This window comes from Mobula hypostoma, chromosome 7 (assembly GCF_963921235.1).
Source record: "Mobula hypostoma chromosome 7, sMobHyp1.1, whole genome shotgun sequence".
Lineage (NCBI taxonomy): Eukaryota > Metazoa > Chordata > Chondrichthyes > Myliobatiformes > Myliobatidae > Mobula > Mobula hypostoma.
Window position 1 is genome coordinate 15,733,249 of NC_086103.1, and position 19,147 is coordinate 15,752,395.

At 47.5% G+C, this 19,147-nt stretch overlaps 1 protein-coding gene across 7 annotated transcripts in view; it reads right to left on the reverse strand.

The window, feature by feature from the left end:
- flt4 (fms related receptor tyrosine kinase 4) overlaps positions 1-19,147 on the reverse strand; it is a 267,177-nt gene that overhangs the window by 89,682 nt on the left and 158,348 nt on the right. For all 7 annotated transcript variants that reach the window (XM_063053080.1, XM_063053081.1, XM_063053082.1 and 4 more), the window contains 6 exons: positions 16,098-16,224; positions 15,006-15,169; positions 13,168-13,333; positions 3,512-3,653; positions 2,480-2,588; positions 550-909 (listed from right to left, as the gene is read on the reverse strand). In XM_063053080.1, the coding sequence (XP_062909150.1) occupies positions 550-909; positions 2,480-2,588; positions 3,512-3,653; positions 13,168-13,333; positions 15,006-15,169; positions 16,098-16,224 (1,068 nt within the window). The remainder of the gene's footprint in view (positions 1-549; positions 910-2,479; positions 2,589-3,511; positions 3,654-13,167; positions 13,334-15,005; positions 15,170-16,097; positions 16,225-19,147) is intronic.

Sequence of the window (19,147 nt, forward strand, 5' to 3'; positions counted from 1 at the left end):
TTATAAAGAATAAAAAATTGCAGTATATAAAAATAAAGTTAATAGTACAGATATGGAATAAAATGTGCCTAACTACAGAAAACATATATTAGACCATAAGATATAGGTGCAAATTAGGGCGTTCCCCCACCACTCCCGATTTATTATCCCTCTCAACCCCACTCATCTGCCTTCTCCCCATAACCTTTGACACCCTGACTAATCAGGAACCTATCAAACTCTGCTTTAAATATACATAATGACTTAGCCTCTACAGCTGTCTGTAACAATAAATTTCACAGATTCAGACCCTCTGGCTAAAGAAATTCCTCTCATGTCTGTTCTAGATTCCCCTACTACACATCCACAAGAGTTTGCATTGAATTTCAAGGAAAGGGATCTGTGTTCCCAGATCCTTCTGTTCTACTGCATTCCTCAGAGCCTTACCCTTCCCAACAGGACAAGCATATTTGTGAGCATGGATCAGTTGGGCTGAAGGGCCTGTGTTCTTTGAGACAGGGCTCTACCCGCTATGCCACCCTGCTGTACCACCTGACGGTGGGCACTCACCTCTCACCAGGACGTACTTCCTGTGGCAATGTTTCTCGCCAGTTTTCTTGTTCTGAACTTCACACACATAATCACCCTCATCCTTCAGTGTGACACTGGCAATCTGAAGCTCCAGAGCCAGTCCCTTGTGCTGGGGGTCTGCCATCTCCACCCCTGCCAGCCTCTTGCCGTACATGTGCATGTTCCTGCACTCAAGCACAGGGGGGTCTCCCAGCTCACCCTCCAGGGCGCTGGGCAGAAGCCGGTACCACTGCAGATTCTCATAGGTGTAATTATCCGCGCTGCACCGCAGACGCACTCTCTGACCTTCCACCGGGCTCTCCGAAGGCTGCAGGTCGATACCGAACCCCTCCGGGATACCTTGAGGTGCAAAGACAGGGAATTCAGTTTCTGCAGGCCAGCTTGGATTTGCTAATGAGGTAATTGCTGTACATAAAGTGATGAATACAGCCCAGTTCATCACAGATAAAAGCCTTCCCATCATGAGCACATTCACAAGAAAGCAGCATCCATCATCAAAGACCCCCATCACCCAGGACCTGCTCTCTTCTCACTGCTGCCATCAGGAAGAAGGTACAGGAGCATCAGAACTCACACCACCAGGTTCAGGAACAGTTCCCCTCAACCATCAGGCTCCTGAACCAGTGGGGTAACTTCATCCACTCAACACTGAACCTATGGACTCACTTTTAAGGACTCTACAACTCACATTCTCAATATTATTTATTTACTTTTTAATTATTTGCATGTTTTGTCTTCTTTTGCACATTGGTTGTTTGCAAGTGTCTGTAATGTCATTCCAAATGCAAGAACACTGAGGTAGGACAAAGTGCGGTGCAGTGCAGGCAGACATTAAGGTGTAAGGTCATAATGAGGTAGATTGAGTTTATTTTTATTTTATGAGAAGTCCTTTCAATAGTCTGATTACAGTGGGTAGAAGCTGTCCTTGGGCCTGGTAGGATGTGCTTTCAGGCTTTTTAATCTTCTGCCTGATGGGAAAGGAGAGACAAGAGAATGTCTGGAGTGGGTGGAGTCTTTGAACATGCTGGTTGCTTCACTGAGACATGGAAAGGTGTAGATAGAGCCCATGGAGGGGAGGCTGGTTTCTGTGATGTGCTGAGCTGTGTCCACAACTCTCTGCAGTTTCCTGTGGTCACGGGCAGAGCAGTTGCCACCTTACTGTAGGATCTCTGAATACAAAGGTGTTTCCTCGGTTGGTGGCAGTATACAGGCATGCACACAGACACGCTTTCTCTCTCACATACAATCACCACCCCAAACACACAGACACACTCTTTCTCTCTCTCACATACACTTCCCCCACACACACAGACGCACACTCTCTCTCACACACACAGACATGCACTCTTTCTCTCCCGCGCACACTCACCCCCCCACTCTCTTTCTCTCTCTCACACACAGTCACGCACACTCGTTCTCTCTCACACACACTCCCCCCAACACACACTCTCCCCTTCTCTCTCACACACAGACACACACGCACTCTCTCCCACTCATCTGCACACTCGCTCTCACACACACACACAACTTTCTCTCTCCCACACATATACACACACTCCCTCACACACAAACACACACACTCTTTCTCTCTCCCACACATTCTTTCTCTCTCCCACACATACATACACACTCTTTCTCTCTCCCACTCCCTCACACACTCACTCTTTCTCTCTCCCACATACACACTCCCTCACACACACTCTTTCTCTCACACTCTCTCCCACACACACACTTCTTCTGCCGCCCCACACACACACAGACACACACTTTCTCACACAGACACACTCACACACACATATTCTCTCTTTTTCTCTCTCTCACACAAACACACTCTCTTCCCCCTCTCACACATTCTCTCTCACAAACACACACACACACACCCACCCACCCACCCCTCCGAGGTACTCACTTGTCACGTAGAAGTAGATGACGCGGTCATCACGCCCGACTTTATTGAAAGCAGAACACTTATACATGACGGAGATGTTGGCAGCCACAATGATCAGCTTGCTGACTGTCTGTCGGGGGAGAGGAAACAGTGACTGAAGCAGGGAGAGGCGAGGCTAGCTTTTCAGCCCTTTGAGCAGGTACCACTAATTAACAGGATTGTGGCTAATCTGTGCCATCTCCTGCCCACTGGCATCCCCGGCAACCGATGCCTGTTTATCAAAAACCCAGCAATCTCTGATTTAAAATCAACCACAGGCTGGTAGTTTCTCTCTGTTTAACCGCCAGATGCCCTTAAATACAGAGCTCAGAACAAAGGGACACCCCTTTAGACAGAGATGAGGAGAATTTCCTACGGCTATAGCCAGAGGGTAGTCCTTTCCTTTGGGGTGCGTGGGGTCCAGGGAGGGGTAGCATCTCTGATGAAGGACCTTGTTGTGTCCATTACTCAACTTTGGTCCCTCAGCTCTCACCTGTGGCTCCAAGGAGTTGTTTGCATGTGACAGCAGCCACATCCTGGTACACCGCTTCAACAACCAGGCTAAACTAAGTGAGGGTAGCTGGGTGTGGCGGGGGGCCTCATACCCCACTCATATAGGGACATGCCTGACCTATTATACAAAGTTAGCTCTGGTGGACTGGGCAGATGAGATTAACAGTGAGATCCAACAGCCAGGAAGGCAGTTCTGCAACGCTTCATGGCGAACAAAGGGCTTGACAAGGCTCAGACATCACGGTCAACACCCCAACCAAGGACAACCCCAGTTTGTGACGATTACTCGTACCACTTGACTCAGACTTCTGTGGTCAAGAGAGAGTTGAACAGCTTTACTACTTTAAAAACTCCCCACACAGGTCTCCTGTCATTGTTGGATATGACAAACAACCAACATCCCTTTGCAGTATCTTAAATTTTCCTTGATAATGGCCCCATAAAGAGCTTTTGGCATTGCAGATGTTATGGAAAAGTGCTAGGAGAGTGGAAAGGACCCACCTTGTTCCTCCCCTCCAGAACCTCAGAGCTGGTCTCAATGCTCTCAATCTTGTTGGTCAGGGGCCCCGCTGAGATGTTCCTCCAGTCTTCGCAGTCAGGGGTTCGGTCCTGAGTATGGCGCCCCAAGATGGCTTGAGGACCTCTGCACCCGTGAGAAAAAGAAAGGCAGAGGTTACAACTCAAAGGAAGAATTGAACAGGCCAGGGTTTCACTACAAGAACATTTCATCATTTCATATCCACGCTTATATCAATGGTGCTGAGGTCAAAAGGGTTGACAGCTCCCAGGTCCCAGGAGCGAGCATCACTAATAATCTGTCCTGGATTAAACACAAAACCGTCGCAGGCAAGAAAGCTCACCAACACCTCTACCTCCTCAGGGAGCCTGTCCCTGCCAACCCTCACCAATTTTTTTGAAGGCACCTTAGAAAGCATCCAATCCAGATGCATCACAACTTGGTATAGCAACTGCAATGCACCTGACTACAGGAAATTGCAGAGAGTTGTGGGCACAGCTCAACACATCACAGAAACTAGCCTCCCCTTCATGGAACACACATAAAAGTTGCTGGTGAACACAGCAGGCCAGGCAGCATCTCTAGGAAGAGGTACAGTCCGCTTCATGGACTCTGTCTACATTTCTTGCTGCCTCAGTAAAGCAGCCAGCATAACCAAAGATCCCACCAACCATGAACATCCTCTCTTCTCCCCACCCCATCAGAAAGTAGATATGAGAGTCTAATAGCACATACGACCACTCAAAGACAGCTTCTATTCCCCTGTTATCAAACTACTGAACAGACCCCAGGTACAATAAGATGGACTGTTGACCTCAAAATCTACATCATTGATCTTGCACCTAATTCTTTACCTGTACTGCACTTTCTCTGTAACTGTGACATTTTGTTCTGCATTCTGTTCTTGTTTTCCCTTGTTCTCCCTCAATGCACTGTGTAATGATCTGATCTGTATGAACAGCGGGCACAATAAGCTTTTCACTGTACCTCAGGACAGGTGACAATAATAAACCAATTTACCAGCTTATTCCGGATGAGTACAGAGGGCAAGTCTGCAAGACCTTGAACAGAGGTTCCCAACTTTTTTTTTAATATCATGGGCAATACCATTAAGCAAGGTGTCCATGGGCCCCTGGTTAGCACCCTTGCCCTAGAAGGATCCAGCATGAAATTGATGAGCTAAATAACCTCTTCCAAAGCTCCTTGCTTCAATGAAAGCAAAACACACAACATAGAACACTACAGCACAGTGCAGGCTCCTTGGCCCATGATGTTGTGCTGAACATTTAACCTACGTTGTAAGGGTATATACTGTATAGCAAACTGGTTATGTTACCAAAACTAGAATCCAAACTCCTGGATCTCATCTGGGTACACAGTTTTGAATCTATGATGCTGGCGAGGGAATGTTGTGCATATTATTTGAATAACATTTGTGCAATCTTGATTAAGCATTCTTAATCATAATTCATTGCAGGTTGTATGTATAAATATGTGAATTGCTACCACGTGATACATGCACAGCTCGCTTAAAGTAAGCACGAGGTCAGACTCACATTTTGGACCACTGTGTCTCCTTTTGAATTAGTTTCATGTTTAGAAATCACAAAACGTAACTCTGGCATGTTAAAATGAACCCGAGACGGCTACTAACCTATTGAAGTGCAGGGAGACATTCAAGCTAAAAAAAGAGCACAGCGAGGAATGGCGAGTGAGAAAAACTCGGCCTGGCACTTGCAGCGACTCAGCTAGCACAGCGTGTTAAAAAAAAAAGCAGAGCAGTATGTGTTCTTCGGAAGGGAACACAGGAATGAGTATTAGAAACAAGTCAGAACCCGGAAGAATTCATGGGTTCATAAAGACTGAGTACCAGATGATAATAATCATAAAAAAAGAGCAGGAATGGCTGGCTGTGTTGTCAAAATTGATATATTTGATTACACAAAGGATAAGTGGAATATGTACACTGAGCTAATTAAACAGTATTTTGAAGCAAATTAAATAGCCAATGAGAATCTGGCTAACACAAGAGGACACAGGTTTAAGGTGCTTGGAAGTAGGTACAGAGGAGATGTCAGGGGTAAGTTTTTTTTTACACAGAGAGTGGTGAGTGCATGGAATGGGCTGCTGGCAACTGTGGTGGAGGCGGATACAATAGGGCCTTTTAAGAGACTCCTGAATAGATACATGGTGCTTAGAAAAATAGAGGGCTATGGGTAACCCTAGGTAATTTCTAAAGTACATGTTTCGCACAGCTTTGTGAGCCGAAGGGCCTTTATTGTGCTGTAAGTTTTCTATGTTCTACTCTAAATCAATCTGACCCTTCCCTCCCACATAACCCTCCATTTTTGTGGCTATCTGAGTCTCCGAACTGTCCCTAACATATCTGCTTCTAGTACCATCCATGGCAGTGTGTTCCACACACCCACCACTTTCTGTGTGAAAAAACCTTCTTTCCTCCAATCACCTTAAAATTACGCCCCTCGTATTAGCCATGTCTGCCCTGGGAAAAAGTCTCTGGCTATCAGAATCAGATGAGTTTTATTATCACTGATATATGTTGTGAAAGTTGTTGTTTTGCAATACACAAAAGGTTACTATAGGTTACAAACTTGATATAATAGGTACCTGGCCACATACTAAAGACCTGTACAGAAAAATTGGCTGTTGTGTTCACTGATATCTTTAACTGCTCGCTTCTGCAGGGAACCCACCTGCTTCAAGCAGGCTTCAATTATATCGGTGCCAAAAACAAGCGAGGTGACCTGCCTCAATTATATTGCCCAGTTGCACTAACATCCACCGTGATGAAGTGTTTAAAGAGGCTGGTGATGAAACATATCAGCTGCTGCCTGAGAGGCAACTTGGATCCACTCCAACTTGCCTACCAGAGCAACAGGTCCACAGCAGATAACATTTCACTGGCCCTTCACACAACCGTGGAGCATCTGGACATCAAATTTCTATATATCAGGATGCTCTTTATCAATCACAGCTCAGCACTTAATATCAGCATCTCCTCAAAACTAATCAATAAGCTACAAGACTCTGGCCTCAATACCTCCTCATGCAATTGGATCCTGGATTTCCTCACTTATAGATCCCAGTCAGATCAGAGTGGCAACAACATCTCCTCCAAGATCTCCATCAGCACGAGTACACCACAGAGTTGTGAGTTTAGCCCCATGTTCTACTCACTTCACACCTATGACCGTGATCCAATACCATATTCAAGTTTGCTGAATCTGAGGTGGTGAGGAATCAGCATACAGGAGAGAGATTGAAAAATTAACTGAGTAGTGCCATACCAACAACCCTTCTCTCAATGTCAGCAACACCAAGTCACTGATTGTAGACATCAGGAGAGGGAAACCAGAGGTCCATGACCTAGTCCTCAGTGGAGGATCAGAGGTGGAAGGGGTCAGCAACTTTAAATTCCCTGGTGTTACTATTTCAGAAGACCTGTCAGGGAAGGGGAGGAGAAGATGGCGGCGCGACGCAGCGCGTGCAGCCGCTCCGAAATGATATCGTATTTGTTAAGTAGGTACCGTGCACAATCCTGATTTGATGGAGACAGACGTGAGAAGCACGGAGGAACATCTGGAGAAACTTCTGAAATGCTCGCTTCGCTGCCGTTGCTACTGTGCGATCGAGAATCTCCGGAGGGGAAGGCCCCAAATCCTCGGCTTTGCCTATTGCCTGTTGCCGGGGCTGGGGTCGAAGCGCTCGGCAGAGATGGTGCTCGGTATTGGAGGGCTGGTCGGAAGCTTGAAGTTTTCGGACAGACTCAGGAGTCGCCTGTGGTCGGGTGCTTCCAGAGTGCTGCATCGGCAAGTTTGCGGCGCTGGAGGTTCATGGCAGGAAGAGTTTCTCCCCTCTATCTGCCTGCGTGAGATGATGGGACTTTCAGGAGACTCTGAGACCTTTTTTTTTACCGTGTCCATGGTCTGTTCTTTATCAAATTACGGTATTGCTTTGCACTGTTGTAACTATATGTTATAACTATGTGGTTTTTGTCAGTCTTTTTAGTCTTGGTTTGTCTTGTGTTTCTGTGATATCATACTGGAGGAACATTGTATCATTTCTTAATGCATGCATTAATAAATGACAATAAAAGAGGACTGCGTGTCCTCATAATCTAATAATCTAATCTGTCCTGGACCCAGCACGTAAGTGCAACTGCAAAGAAAGCACAGCAGCATTTTGTTTCCTTAGTAGATTCAGGATGACATCAAAAACTGAAGACTTCTATAGATGTATAGTGGAGAGTGTATTGACTGGCTGTATCACAGCCTGGTATGGAAACACAAATGCCTTTGAATGGAAATCCTACAAAAGGTAGTGGATTTGGTCAGTACATCATGGGTACACTCCAAATCAGAGAGCACATCTACATGAACCACTGTCATAGGAAAGCAGCACCCATCTTCAGAGATCCTCACCACCTATGCCGTGCTCTTTTCTTGCTGTTGTCATCAGGTAGAAGGTGCAAGAGTCTCAGGACTTGTCCCACCAGCTTCAAGAACAGTTACCTCAATCACTAAGCTCTTGAACAAAAGGGGATAACTACACTCACTTGCCTATCCATTGAGATGTTCCCACAACCAATGATATCACTTTAAGATCGCTTTATCTTGTTACTTCATGTTCTCGTTATTTATTGCTATTTATTTACATTTTTATTTGCACAATTCTTTGCCTTCTGCACTCTGGTTGATCTTTCTTTGATCCTGTTATAGTTACTATTCTACAGATTTACTGAGCATGCCAGCAGGAAAATTAATCTCAGGACTGTATGTGGTGACATATATGTACTCTGATAATAAAGTTTACTTTGAACTTTGTATATGGTGACATATACGTACTTTCTTCTACCATTCTAAAAGGCTGCATCATCGTCTGGTATGGAGGGGCCACAGCACAGGATCAGAAAGCTGCAGAAAGTTGTTAACAACAGGAATTCTGCAAATGCTGGAAATTCAAGCAACACATGCAGCATCTCTAGGAAGAGGTGCAGTCGACGTTTCAGGCCGAGACCCTTCGTCAGGAAAGTTGTTAAACTCAGTCAGTTCCATCATGGGCTCTAGCCTCCTCGCCATTGAGGACATCTTCAAAAGGCAATGCCTCAAAAAGGCAGCACCTGCCATTAAGGGCCCCCATCACCCAGGATGTGCCCTCTTCTCATTGCTAACATCATGGAGATGGTACAAGGAGCCTGAGGACACACACACATATGTGTGTAAATCTTATTGTGTGTATGGCCCCTGTCGGTAGTGGTCGACCATGGGTACTGCGCCTCTGGTAGTCACTGGGGAGTGGCCTCTCCAGGGTGCAAGCCAGGGCAGAGTTGATATGGAGATCCGTCTGTTGCCCATGCAGTGGGAACCCCCTCTCCACGCTGATGACAGGTCCAAAGGAACAATGAGAGTCGATACAGTTTGGTGCCAGCAGCATCGCAGGAGTTGCCGTGCCAGTGCTGGGTACAGCAGTCAGCTGCCTTCGGGACTCCGACTCCGGATTTTTCCTCGGGGTTTACTCCCAAAGCCTTTCCCGTGAGCGGGTATAGCCGCAAGGCAGCGGAGGTTTGAAATCGGAGTTTTCCCTCTCCTAGATGAGCTACCATCCGTGGTTAACGAGCCCCATCTGCCCGGAGCAACTGGTTTTAAGGCGCCAGTGGCCTGCCTTTGCCCCTTCTCCTGTCAGTGAGAACAGCTCCACTGGGTATAAGAACTATGCCACACGTGAAGGCCAGGAGTTGGACTAAATCTTATAGTAATTTATAGTTTATTATTATGTATCGCACTGCCCTGCCACAAAACAACACATTTTACAACATATGCCAGTGATATTAAACATGATTCTGATTCTTTGATAATAAATTTATTATGAACTTTGAAATATGCCTCTTATCATCATATGATTCACCAGGCAGAGTGACCTGTATTTGGTTCTAAAATTCAGTGTCAGCCCATCACCTAACTACAGAGAGATTTCAATGAGGAACTGACAACCCTGCAGATTCTGCTTTATGCATTGAAGGGGGTGTGAGCTGCCTCACTCGGTGAAACCTTGTTTTGTCTGCATCTGCTGACAACACAGGATGCAACTGAGACAGGAGCTGTGCAGTCAACCAGAATGCTGTCCTAGGGCACACTCTAGGTGAAACTCACAGGCAGCGACTGAAAAACAGGAAGGTATCAGAGAGGACGGATCACTCCAGCATCCTCCTGATTGGAAACAAACAGCGCTATACTGGCAGGACACAGGGTGTGAAGAACTCAGTGCTGTGTCTGTTTCCTGAAGTTATTGGTGTTTGACAAAATGTCTTCATTATTCCAAGATACACAGTGCATTACCCTTGCGTTCGACACATAACTTAATGACACCTTCATGAAATACTCCATAATATATCACTCAAAATAGACCACGGCTCCAATTGTTTGAAATCTCCTGCCACTGTTCAGGTTCAGTCGTTTCTGATGTTTATGCTCAGTTTGTGGACGTCAGAACTTAACACTTTCCATGGCTGTGTCATCAGTTGCTGTTTGATCAGAGATGTGAGCCCAGAATCAAGACCAATATGTGGGTGCTGTAATGATGGAGAGTCACACTGTGGGAGGGGTGATACTGAGGGAGGGTCACTGTGGGAGGGGTGATACTGAGGGAGGGTCACACTGTGGGAGGGGTGGTACTGAGGGAGGGTCACACTGTGGGAGGGGTGGTGCCAAGACACAGGAGCACTATCAGGCCATTCAGCCCATTGAGTCTTCTCTATCATTCATTCATGGCTGATTTATTTTCCCTCTTCACCCCATTTTTCTGCCTTCTCCCCATATCGATTGACATCCTTACTAAACATTCTTTGGTTTAAATATACCCAATGATAGCTGTAAACTACCTGATGTCCTGAGGTCGTTAAAGTTGCTGTATAAATGCACATCAGTTTTGCAACTAAAAGCTAGGACAGAGGTTGGCTTTAATGAGGTAGTAAACGAGAAGGAGGACAGATAGCAGGGCGAGTCCAGAGAGCTGAGCTCATAATGGGGACCACAGGTATACACAGACTTCAGTACTCACTACATAACCAAAGACCCCAGACATCCCCTCTTCTCCCCCGCCTCCGCCAGGGCAGAAGATACAAAAGCCTGGAAGCACTTACCACCAGGCATAAGGACAACTTCTACCTCACTGTTTCCTGACTCTGGGCCTCAAAATTTACTTTGTTATGAGCTTGCATCTTATAGTTTACCTGCAATGCACTTCCTCTGTATGTAGCTGTAACACTTTATGAGAATCAGAATGAGATTTACTTTCACTATTTATTTATAGATATAGTGAGGAACAGAACCTTTCGGTCCAATGGACCAATCTGCTCAGCGACCCACTTATTTTACCCTAGCAATCACAGGATAATTTACAATGATCAATTTACCTAATAACCTTTAGATTGTGTGAGGAAACTCATGTGGTTACGGTTAGAATATACAAACTCCCTACAAATGGCACCAGAATTGAATGCCTAACTTTGATGCCCGAGCTATAATAGCATCACGCTAACCACTACGCTACCGTCATGAAATGTGTTATTTTGTGGCAGCAGATACGTAAACATTACAAGAAATACAGAACATATTTAAAAATAAATGTACAAAAAGTGCAAACGTGGTGAGGGAGTGTTCATGGACCATTCAGAAATCTGATGGTGGAGGGGAGGAAGTTGTTCCTGAAATAATGAGTGTGTTTTAAGGATCCTGTACCTCCTCCCTGATGGTAGCAATGAACCGAGGGCTTGCCAAGATGGTGCCGCGTACCACAGCCGTGTTGCAAGCTCTGTACCAATTTTACAGTGTACTGCTAATTTCTGCAATTTCCTTTGCATTTCTTGTTCAAGAAGCTGATAGTCACATCAGATATGATCGACTGACTCTTCTGAACATTGGGAAGATGACATTTACCCACAATGTGCCATGTTTTCTACACTGGCAACCGTCGCTTACACAATCCGGGGGAGGCTTGAAAGTGGCGGTGGAGGCGAGGGAGAAAGGTCGGTGTCCTGGTCAGATTGAGATGATGTGTTAATCAGCCGCCACTCCCTAGCATATTCCTGGCTAATGTTCAGTCCCTGGACAACAAGCTGTGCGAATTGAGAGCCAGAATCTCCTACCAGCAGGAAACAAAGGAATGTAACTTTTTGTGCTTCGTGGAGACCTGGTTGACAGAGGAGATAACGGATAACGCCATTGAGCCTTCTGGGTTCTCCCTGTTTCGCGGACAGGTCAAAGAACCCCTCTGGGAAGAGTAAAGGAGGTGGGATATACTTCATGGTCAATAATGCTTGGTGTGACCCCTGGAATGTGCATGCCCTCAAATCCTTTTGTTCCCCGGATCTGGAGCATCTTGTGCTTCTGTGTAGACCCTTCTGGCTGCCGAGGGAGTTGATGGCTGTTATTATCAAAGTTGTGTATATTCCACTGCAGGCTGATACTGACCTGGCTCTCAAGGAATTGTATGAGACCATCGGCAATGATTACGAAGGATCACTGGGGACTCGAGTCACCCCAACCACAAACTGTTCCAGCTGCTACCATCTGCGAAATGGTACCACAGCATAAAAGCCAGGACCAACAGGCTCCGGGACAGCTTCTTCCACCAGGCCATCTGACTGAATAACTCATGCTGACACAATTGTATTTCTAAGCTATATTGACTGTTCTGTTGTAGATCTTACTGTGCATACTATTAATTGCAAGTTATTATAATTTGCACAATGCACATTCAGACGGAGACGTACCATAAAGATTTTCACTCCTCACGTGTGTGAAGGATGTAAGAAATAAAGTCAATTGTATTCAATTCAATTCATGTCCTGGGTGGTGAGAGTCCTTAATAATGAATGCCACCATCTTGAGGCATCGCTTTTCTGCATTCTGTTACCTTGTTCTACCTCAATGCACTGTGTGATGATCTGATCTGTATGAACAGTGTGCGAGAAGTATATTCTGATAAGATGGGGGTGCACTCAGACTCAGCGGCTTCTATGGGGCCAATCAGAGATGTTATTGTCTTTCCTAAACATTTTTTTTTACGATTGCAGGACCCTACTGACATTCAGAACTTAAAGTTCTGCAGGTATTGCATCAGCGAGTTGCTGGTTGGTGGAGAAGCTGAAGGAGCTGGACATCATGCTGCTGCCTGCGTTAGAAAGGCGTCACAGCGGTTGGCATGCGAAGGAAGTGCGCAGTCGAACAGCGAGTGGTCATCTTAGTCACTTCTCCTGTGATCGCAAAGCCCTGTTGGCCAGTGGTCATGTGGAACGCTGCAGGTCCAATTCATTGATTTATTGGTGGTTGGCAGGGGTGGCTGGCGGGGAAGTGCCGTGGCCTCGGTCATAGCCATGGTTCGCCTGCTTGTAGCCGCCCAGGTGAGATGCACCAGAGCCGGTGCACGACGTGGCATGGCGTACGTGGTGGATTGGGTGCACGACGTGGCATGGCGTACGTGGTGGGTTTGGTGCTGCCCTCCAGTATTCACTCGAACTTGAACATGACAATTTTTTTTTACTGTACCCCAGTACATGTGAAAATAATAGGCATTACAGGAGTGGGGAAACGAGATCTCAGGGGGGACCACAGCTACTCACAGGTTTGGGTACAACTTCACTCCGCATGGACCCCAGGGTCTCCAGTACCAGAACACGTGTGACGGTGTGGGAATGCCATACACGGTACATGTCAGCGTCTGTCTGCTCCCACGTGGGTAAATGTTGGTTGGAGAAGCCACCTCCTTCTCATGGATCTGAGGTGGGACTGTTGCAAAAAGAAAAACAAAGCGAGCTGAGGGGCGGCCAGAGGAGGGGCCGGAGAAAATACAGGAAAACACAGACAATGAACCGCCACCACCACCCACAGACTCTGATCTTCACAGGGCGGGGTCATCTATCACATCCGGTGGACAAGCATCCTTCTTCACCACTGGGTTATGGTGGGACAGCAGAGCTGTCAGGCCAATAGGTGTCCAAGTCTGGCATCCACTGAGGGTCTGTGTGGAACTGATCCCAGTAAGGGCCAGTGAGTATTAATGTCTGAGAATGGGGGGGGGGGGATTGGGGCTAGAGGGAGAGGGGGAGGAGAAAGAAAGGGAGAGGGTGTGGGGGATGGGGATGGTGAGGGTGAGGGAGGGGCGAGAGGAGGAGAAGGAGAGCGAGAGGGAGAGAGGGAAAGGAGAAAGGGGGTGGGGAGGGAGAAGATGGGGATAGGGATGGTGAGGGAGAAGGAGAGGGAGGGGTGAGAGGGAGAAGAGGGTGAGGGGGAGATCGGAGGGGAAAGGGGGAGAGGGAGGGGAAGGGGAGAGGGAGGGAAGGAGAGAGGGGAGAGGAAAAGGGGGAGAGGAGGGAAGAGGGTTGAGGGGTGGGGCTAGGTGGAGGTAGATAGAGATAACTATCCCCCAGTGATGGTCAGTGTATTTGAGGGTCTGTCCCCCAGTGAGGGTCAGTGTGTGTGTGGGACCATCTCCCAGTGAGGGTCAGTGTGTATGGGGGTATCTGTTCCCTTGTGAGGGTCAGTGTGTGTGCGTGGGACTGTCCCCCAGTGAGGGTCAGTGTGTGTGTGTGGATCCATTCCCCAGTGAGGGTCAGTGTGTGTGTGTGTGGGACTGTCCGCCAGTGAGGGTCAGTGTGTGTGTGTGGGACTGTCCCCAGTGAGGGTCAGTGTGTGTGTGGGACCATCCCCCAGTGAGGGTCAGTGTGTGTGGGTGGGACTGTCCGCCAGTGAGGGTCAGTGTGTGTGTGTGGGACTGTCCCCAGTGAGGGTCAGTGTGTGTGGGACCATCCCCCAGTGAGGGTCAGTGTGTGTGTGGGACCATCCCCCAGTGAGGGTCAGTGTGTGTGTGTGTGGGACCGTCCCCCTGTGAGGGTCAGTGTGTGTGTGTGGGACCATCCCCCAGTGAGGGTCAGTGTGTATGGGGGTATCTGTTCCCCAGTGAGGGTCAGTGTGTGGGCGGGGGAGTTCTGTCCCCTGTGAGGGTCAGTGTGTGTGTGTGTGTGTGTGTGTGTGTGTGGGACCGTCCCCCAGTGAGGGTCAGTGTGTGTGGGACTGTCCCCCAGTGAGGGTCAGTGTGTTTGTGTGTGAGTGAATGCTCCACAGAGGGTCAAGTGCACAGTTGTGTAGGTGACAGGCAGTGTGGAAGAGACCAAACCCCAGATACAGGCCTATTCCCAAATCTCTGTGTTTGGACGTGTCCACTCCCAGGACTTAGCTGAGCTGTAGTTGTGTTTTGTGTTGTTCTCCTGAACACTATGGACATGATATATTGGCAATGGAATATGTGGTGACACTTGCGGGCTGCTGCCAGCACACCTCTAGGTTGTGTTGGTTGTTAAAGCAAACAAACGCATTTCTCTGTATGTTTCAATGTACACGTGGTAAATAAACGCAAATCCGGATTGAATCTGTGTGTTAGGACATGGTCTACCATCCTCACCATTGACAACGAGCCGTATGTGTAACCGCTTCTCCAGGCCCGCCTTGGGATTGCGGGCAAGGACAGTGTAGACACCAGCATCCTGCTCTGTCACCTCTCCAATCCTCAGGCTCGATCCATTTGGCTGCATCGCCAGGCTCCGAATTGGCTTCCCATCTTTCAACCTGCAGCAGAACGTGGCATGGTGTTAGTGTGGGAAGGGAGGGAGGGTGAGAGGGGACAGCCTCAAGGAAAGTGGAAGAACGTGACAAGGTGGACGGATAGGGAGAGGAGGAGAGCAAGGACAGGAGAATGGGGAGATTTGATGGAGAGGAGCAAAAGGAGGGGATGGGTAGTGTTCCTGATCCAGGGCTTCGAGAGGTGGAAGAGAGACTGAAGGGTAGAGGAGGAAGAATGTTAGAGAGATAGAGGTCAGGGACTGGTGAGTAGGTGGAAAATGGGGGGAAAGACAGGGAGGAGATGGAGGGAAGACAGGAGGGGGGAGAGACAGATGGGATAAAGTAGATTGGGAGGGTGAAAATAAAGAGGGTGGAGAGGGGGAGTGGTGAAAGGGAGGGATGGAGGAGTAGAGGAAGAGGGGAGGAGGGAGAGAGGACAGAGGACTGATGAGGGAAGAGGAATGGAGAGGAGGGGAGTGGGGACAGACTGGTGTGGTGATTACAGGGGGTTAGTGAGGGCGAGAGAGAAAGAGGGTGAGGAGGTGAGGGGGAGAGGGATGGAAGAGAGGGAGGGAGGGGGAGAGAGGGGGAGGGGGAGAGGGGGAGGGGGAGAGGGGGAGGGGGAGAGAGGGGGAGGGGGAGAGAGGGGGAGGGGGAGAGAGGGGGAGGGGGAGAGAGGGGGAGGGGGAGAGAGGAGAGAGGGGGAGGGGACGGGGAGAGAGTGGGGGAGAGAGGGGGTGGGAGGGAGGAAGTGCAAAGGGAGGGGGAGGCAGAGGGAGAGGGGAGAGAGAGGGGGGAAAGAGGGAGAGGGAGAGGGAGAGTGGAAGAGGGAGAGAAAGAGGGGGAGAGAGAGAGTGAGGGAGGGGGACAGAGGGAGGGGGAGAGAGGGAGAGAGAGAGAAAGAGAAAGAAAAAAGATTGCTGGCCTGACTCACCAGTGGATGTTGGGCCAGGGGTGGGCGTGGATCTGCACAGTCAGATACACGTTCTTCTGTCCAAGTTTGGCCTCAGTCGCTGCAATCACTGAACTCCCCTTGAATGTCAACTGGATGAATGGGTTCGCTGGAAAGGAGAGGAAAGAGTAGGAGTCAGGAGTGGTGGGGAACAGTTCCCAGTGTCAGTACTCCAGAGCCTGCTGTTCTCTGATCAATATGTGACTCTGAATGTAGGAGTAGGAGGCCAATTGAGCCCTCAAATCTGTCCTGTTCAATTACTCAATCACACACAGCCCACATTCATCACCATTCCATGAGCTTCTCATTCAACCACTGTGTTCCTGCATCAACGTCAAAGATAAGTTCCTGAATGTTGTCCAGTTGACCGTGTCAAAGCAGACCTGTAAGTGGTTCCCTGCCTCCCCTGACTATACCTTCTTGATCTTCACCACTGGTGCTTCAGTCTTTAGTCTCAGTGAGGCTCTGGCAAATTTATACAATGTATATGAAGAGTATTCTGACTGGTTGTACCACTGTCTGGCATGGAAGGGTCACTGCACAGGATTAGGAAAAGCTGCAGAGAGTTGTATATTCAGCCAGCTTCATCACAGGCACGAGCCTCACCAGTATCCAGGCAGTGCCTCAAAAAGGCAGCATCCATCATTAAGGACCCCCATCACCCAGGACACACCCACTTCTCATCGCTACCATCAAGGAGGTGGTACAGGAGCCTGAAGACACACACTCAACAATTTAGGAACAATTTCTTGCCCTCTGCCATCAGATTTCAAATTTGCAATGAACTTATGAACACTTCAACAGTATATTTTTCTCTCTTTTTGAACTACTTAATAATTAACTAGTTAATTAATTAATTAGTTTTAATGAAATATATTATGTACTGTACCGCCGCTGCAAAACAACAAATTTCACGACACATGCCGATTATATTAAATATAATTCTGATTCTGAACTTTACATACAGGCAGATCTAGACTCTCTCTGACACTCCCAAAAGTCTCCTCTGTTGCCCCTGCCTTTAAGAAATATGGTCCTGAAATTGGACAGGTGCTCAAAGTTAAAGTTTATTGTCACAAGTACATGTGTGCACAGACACAATGAAAATTTCACTTGCAGAGCATCGGAGGCACAAAGCATCAGATAAAACACAGTAACAAGAAAATCATACATTTTACTCTTTTATTTTACAAGAAAACACAATTAGAATGATAAATGTCTATTTTAGTGCAAAGTGGTTAAAGTGGCCATAGTAATGCTCGAACACGTCGACTTTACACACACAAAATGCTGGAAGAATTCAGCAGGTCTGGCAGCATCATAGGTGAGGCCTAATTTGGTGTATTGTGTGCAGTTTTGTGTACCGGAAAGATGTAAACAAGGTTGAAAGAGTGCAGAGAAAATTTACAAGAATGCTACTAGGTCTGGAGGACCTGAGTTATAAGGAAAGATTGGAATGTGTGTTGGAATGTAGAAGATTGAGATGAGATTTCACAGAGGTATACAAAATTATGAGAGGTATAGATAAGGTAAATGCAAACAGGCTTTTTCCACTGAGGCTGGGTGGAACTACAACCAGAGGTCATGGGTTAAGGGAGAAAGGTGAAAAGTTTAAGGGAGGGTTCCGGTGATGTCATCGTCCAGAATGGCAGCTATAAATCAATAGCTCCTCCGGAAAAACACATATTTTGCCCCCATTAATCCATCAAATATAAGATCTTTGAAAAATATCTGAATTGATAAGGGGGGCAAGAATGGGGAAAAAGAATGAAGATAAAAAAAGCATCACTGCGGAGCCTATGGATGAGAGAGGTGCAGCTCCTACCCGAACATGTGGCAGCGAGGCTGACGATGGGCCTCGTTCAGGCGAAGCAGCAAATATGATAAAAATTCTGGAAGGGATATGGGGATTCCAAAAAGATATAAAACAGCAACTAAATGATATCAAGTCAGAACTCGCCAATGTCAATCAAAAACTAGCGGTGGCAGAGACACGAATTGAGAAGGTGGAAGATCTTGTGCAAAACATGGAACGGATACTAAGGCGATAAAAATATTAAATCAACAAGAAAGTAAACTGCTTGACCAGGAGGGAAGATCACGATGGAAAAATATCAGGATATGCAATGTTCCCGCAGGAGAGGAGGGCTTGTCTATGATGGAATTTGTAGGAAAGTTGCTGCAGGACACGCTGGAGATTCCCTCGACTATGGAGCTTGGAATTGAGAGAGCACATTGTGCACTCGTCCCGAGGCCTACTGGAGACAGAGAAGATAAGCCACACTCAATAGTAATTAAGATTCCTTCGATACAATACCAAGGCGGAGATTCTATGAAGGGCCTGGGGTAAGAAGAGGGTGTTTTCGAACGGGAAATTAATATATTTCGATCAAGATTACCCTCTGGCAGTCCTGCAGAAACGTAAGGAATACTCTGAAGTAAAGCGAATATTAAAGCAAGGAAAGATTAGATTCCAGACTCTGTACGCTGCTAAACTGCAAATGTTATATGAAGATGGGATGCAACTGTATCAGACAGTGGAAGGGGCGACTACAGACATGAAAAACAGGGAGATGCCCGTTAGCGTGATCAAACCAAGGGAAAGCCTGGCTGAGCAGTTATCCCGATCTGCTTGGGAGATAGTAAGAGAACCAAGAAAGCAGGAGACGGGAGGTGGGTGAGAGAAGAATATCAGGAAGAGACTGAGAGTTTTCCAAAGACAGCCCTCACCCCCTCCAGAAGAGCCACAAGGTTTGGTTAACTTTAAAAGTGTTGATAAGCTAAATGGAAGCAAAAATATAGGCATCCGTTAGTCTCGTCAGACCATGGATTTGCGCCTTGGAAGGTTGCCAGGGTGCAGGCCTGAGCAAGGTTGTATGGAGGACCAGCAGTTGCCCATGCTGCAAGTCTCCCCTCTCCACGCCACCAATGTTGTCCAAGGGAAGGGCAAGAGGACCCATACAGCTTGGCACCAGCGTCGTTGCAGAGCAATATGTGGTTAAGTGCCTTGCTCAAGGACACACACGGTGCCT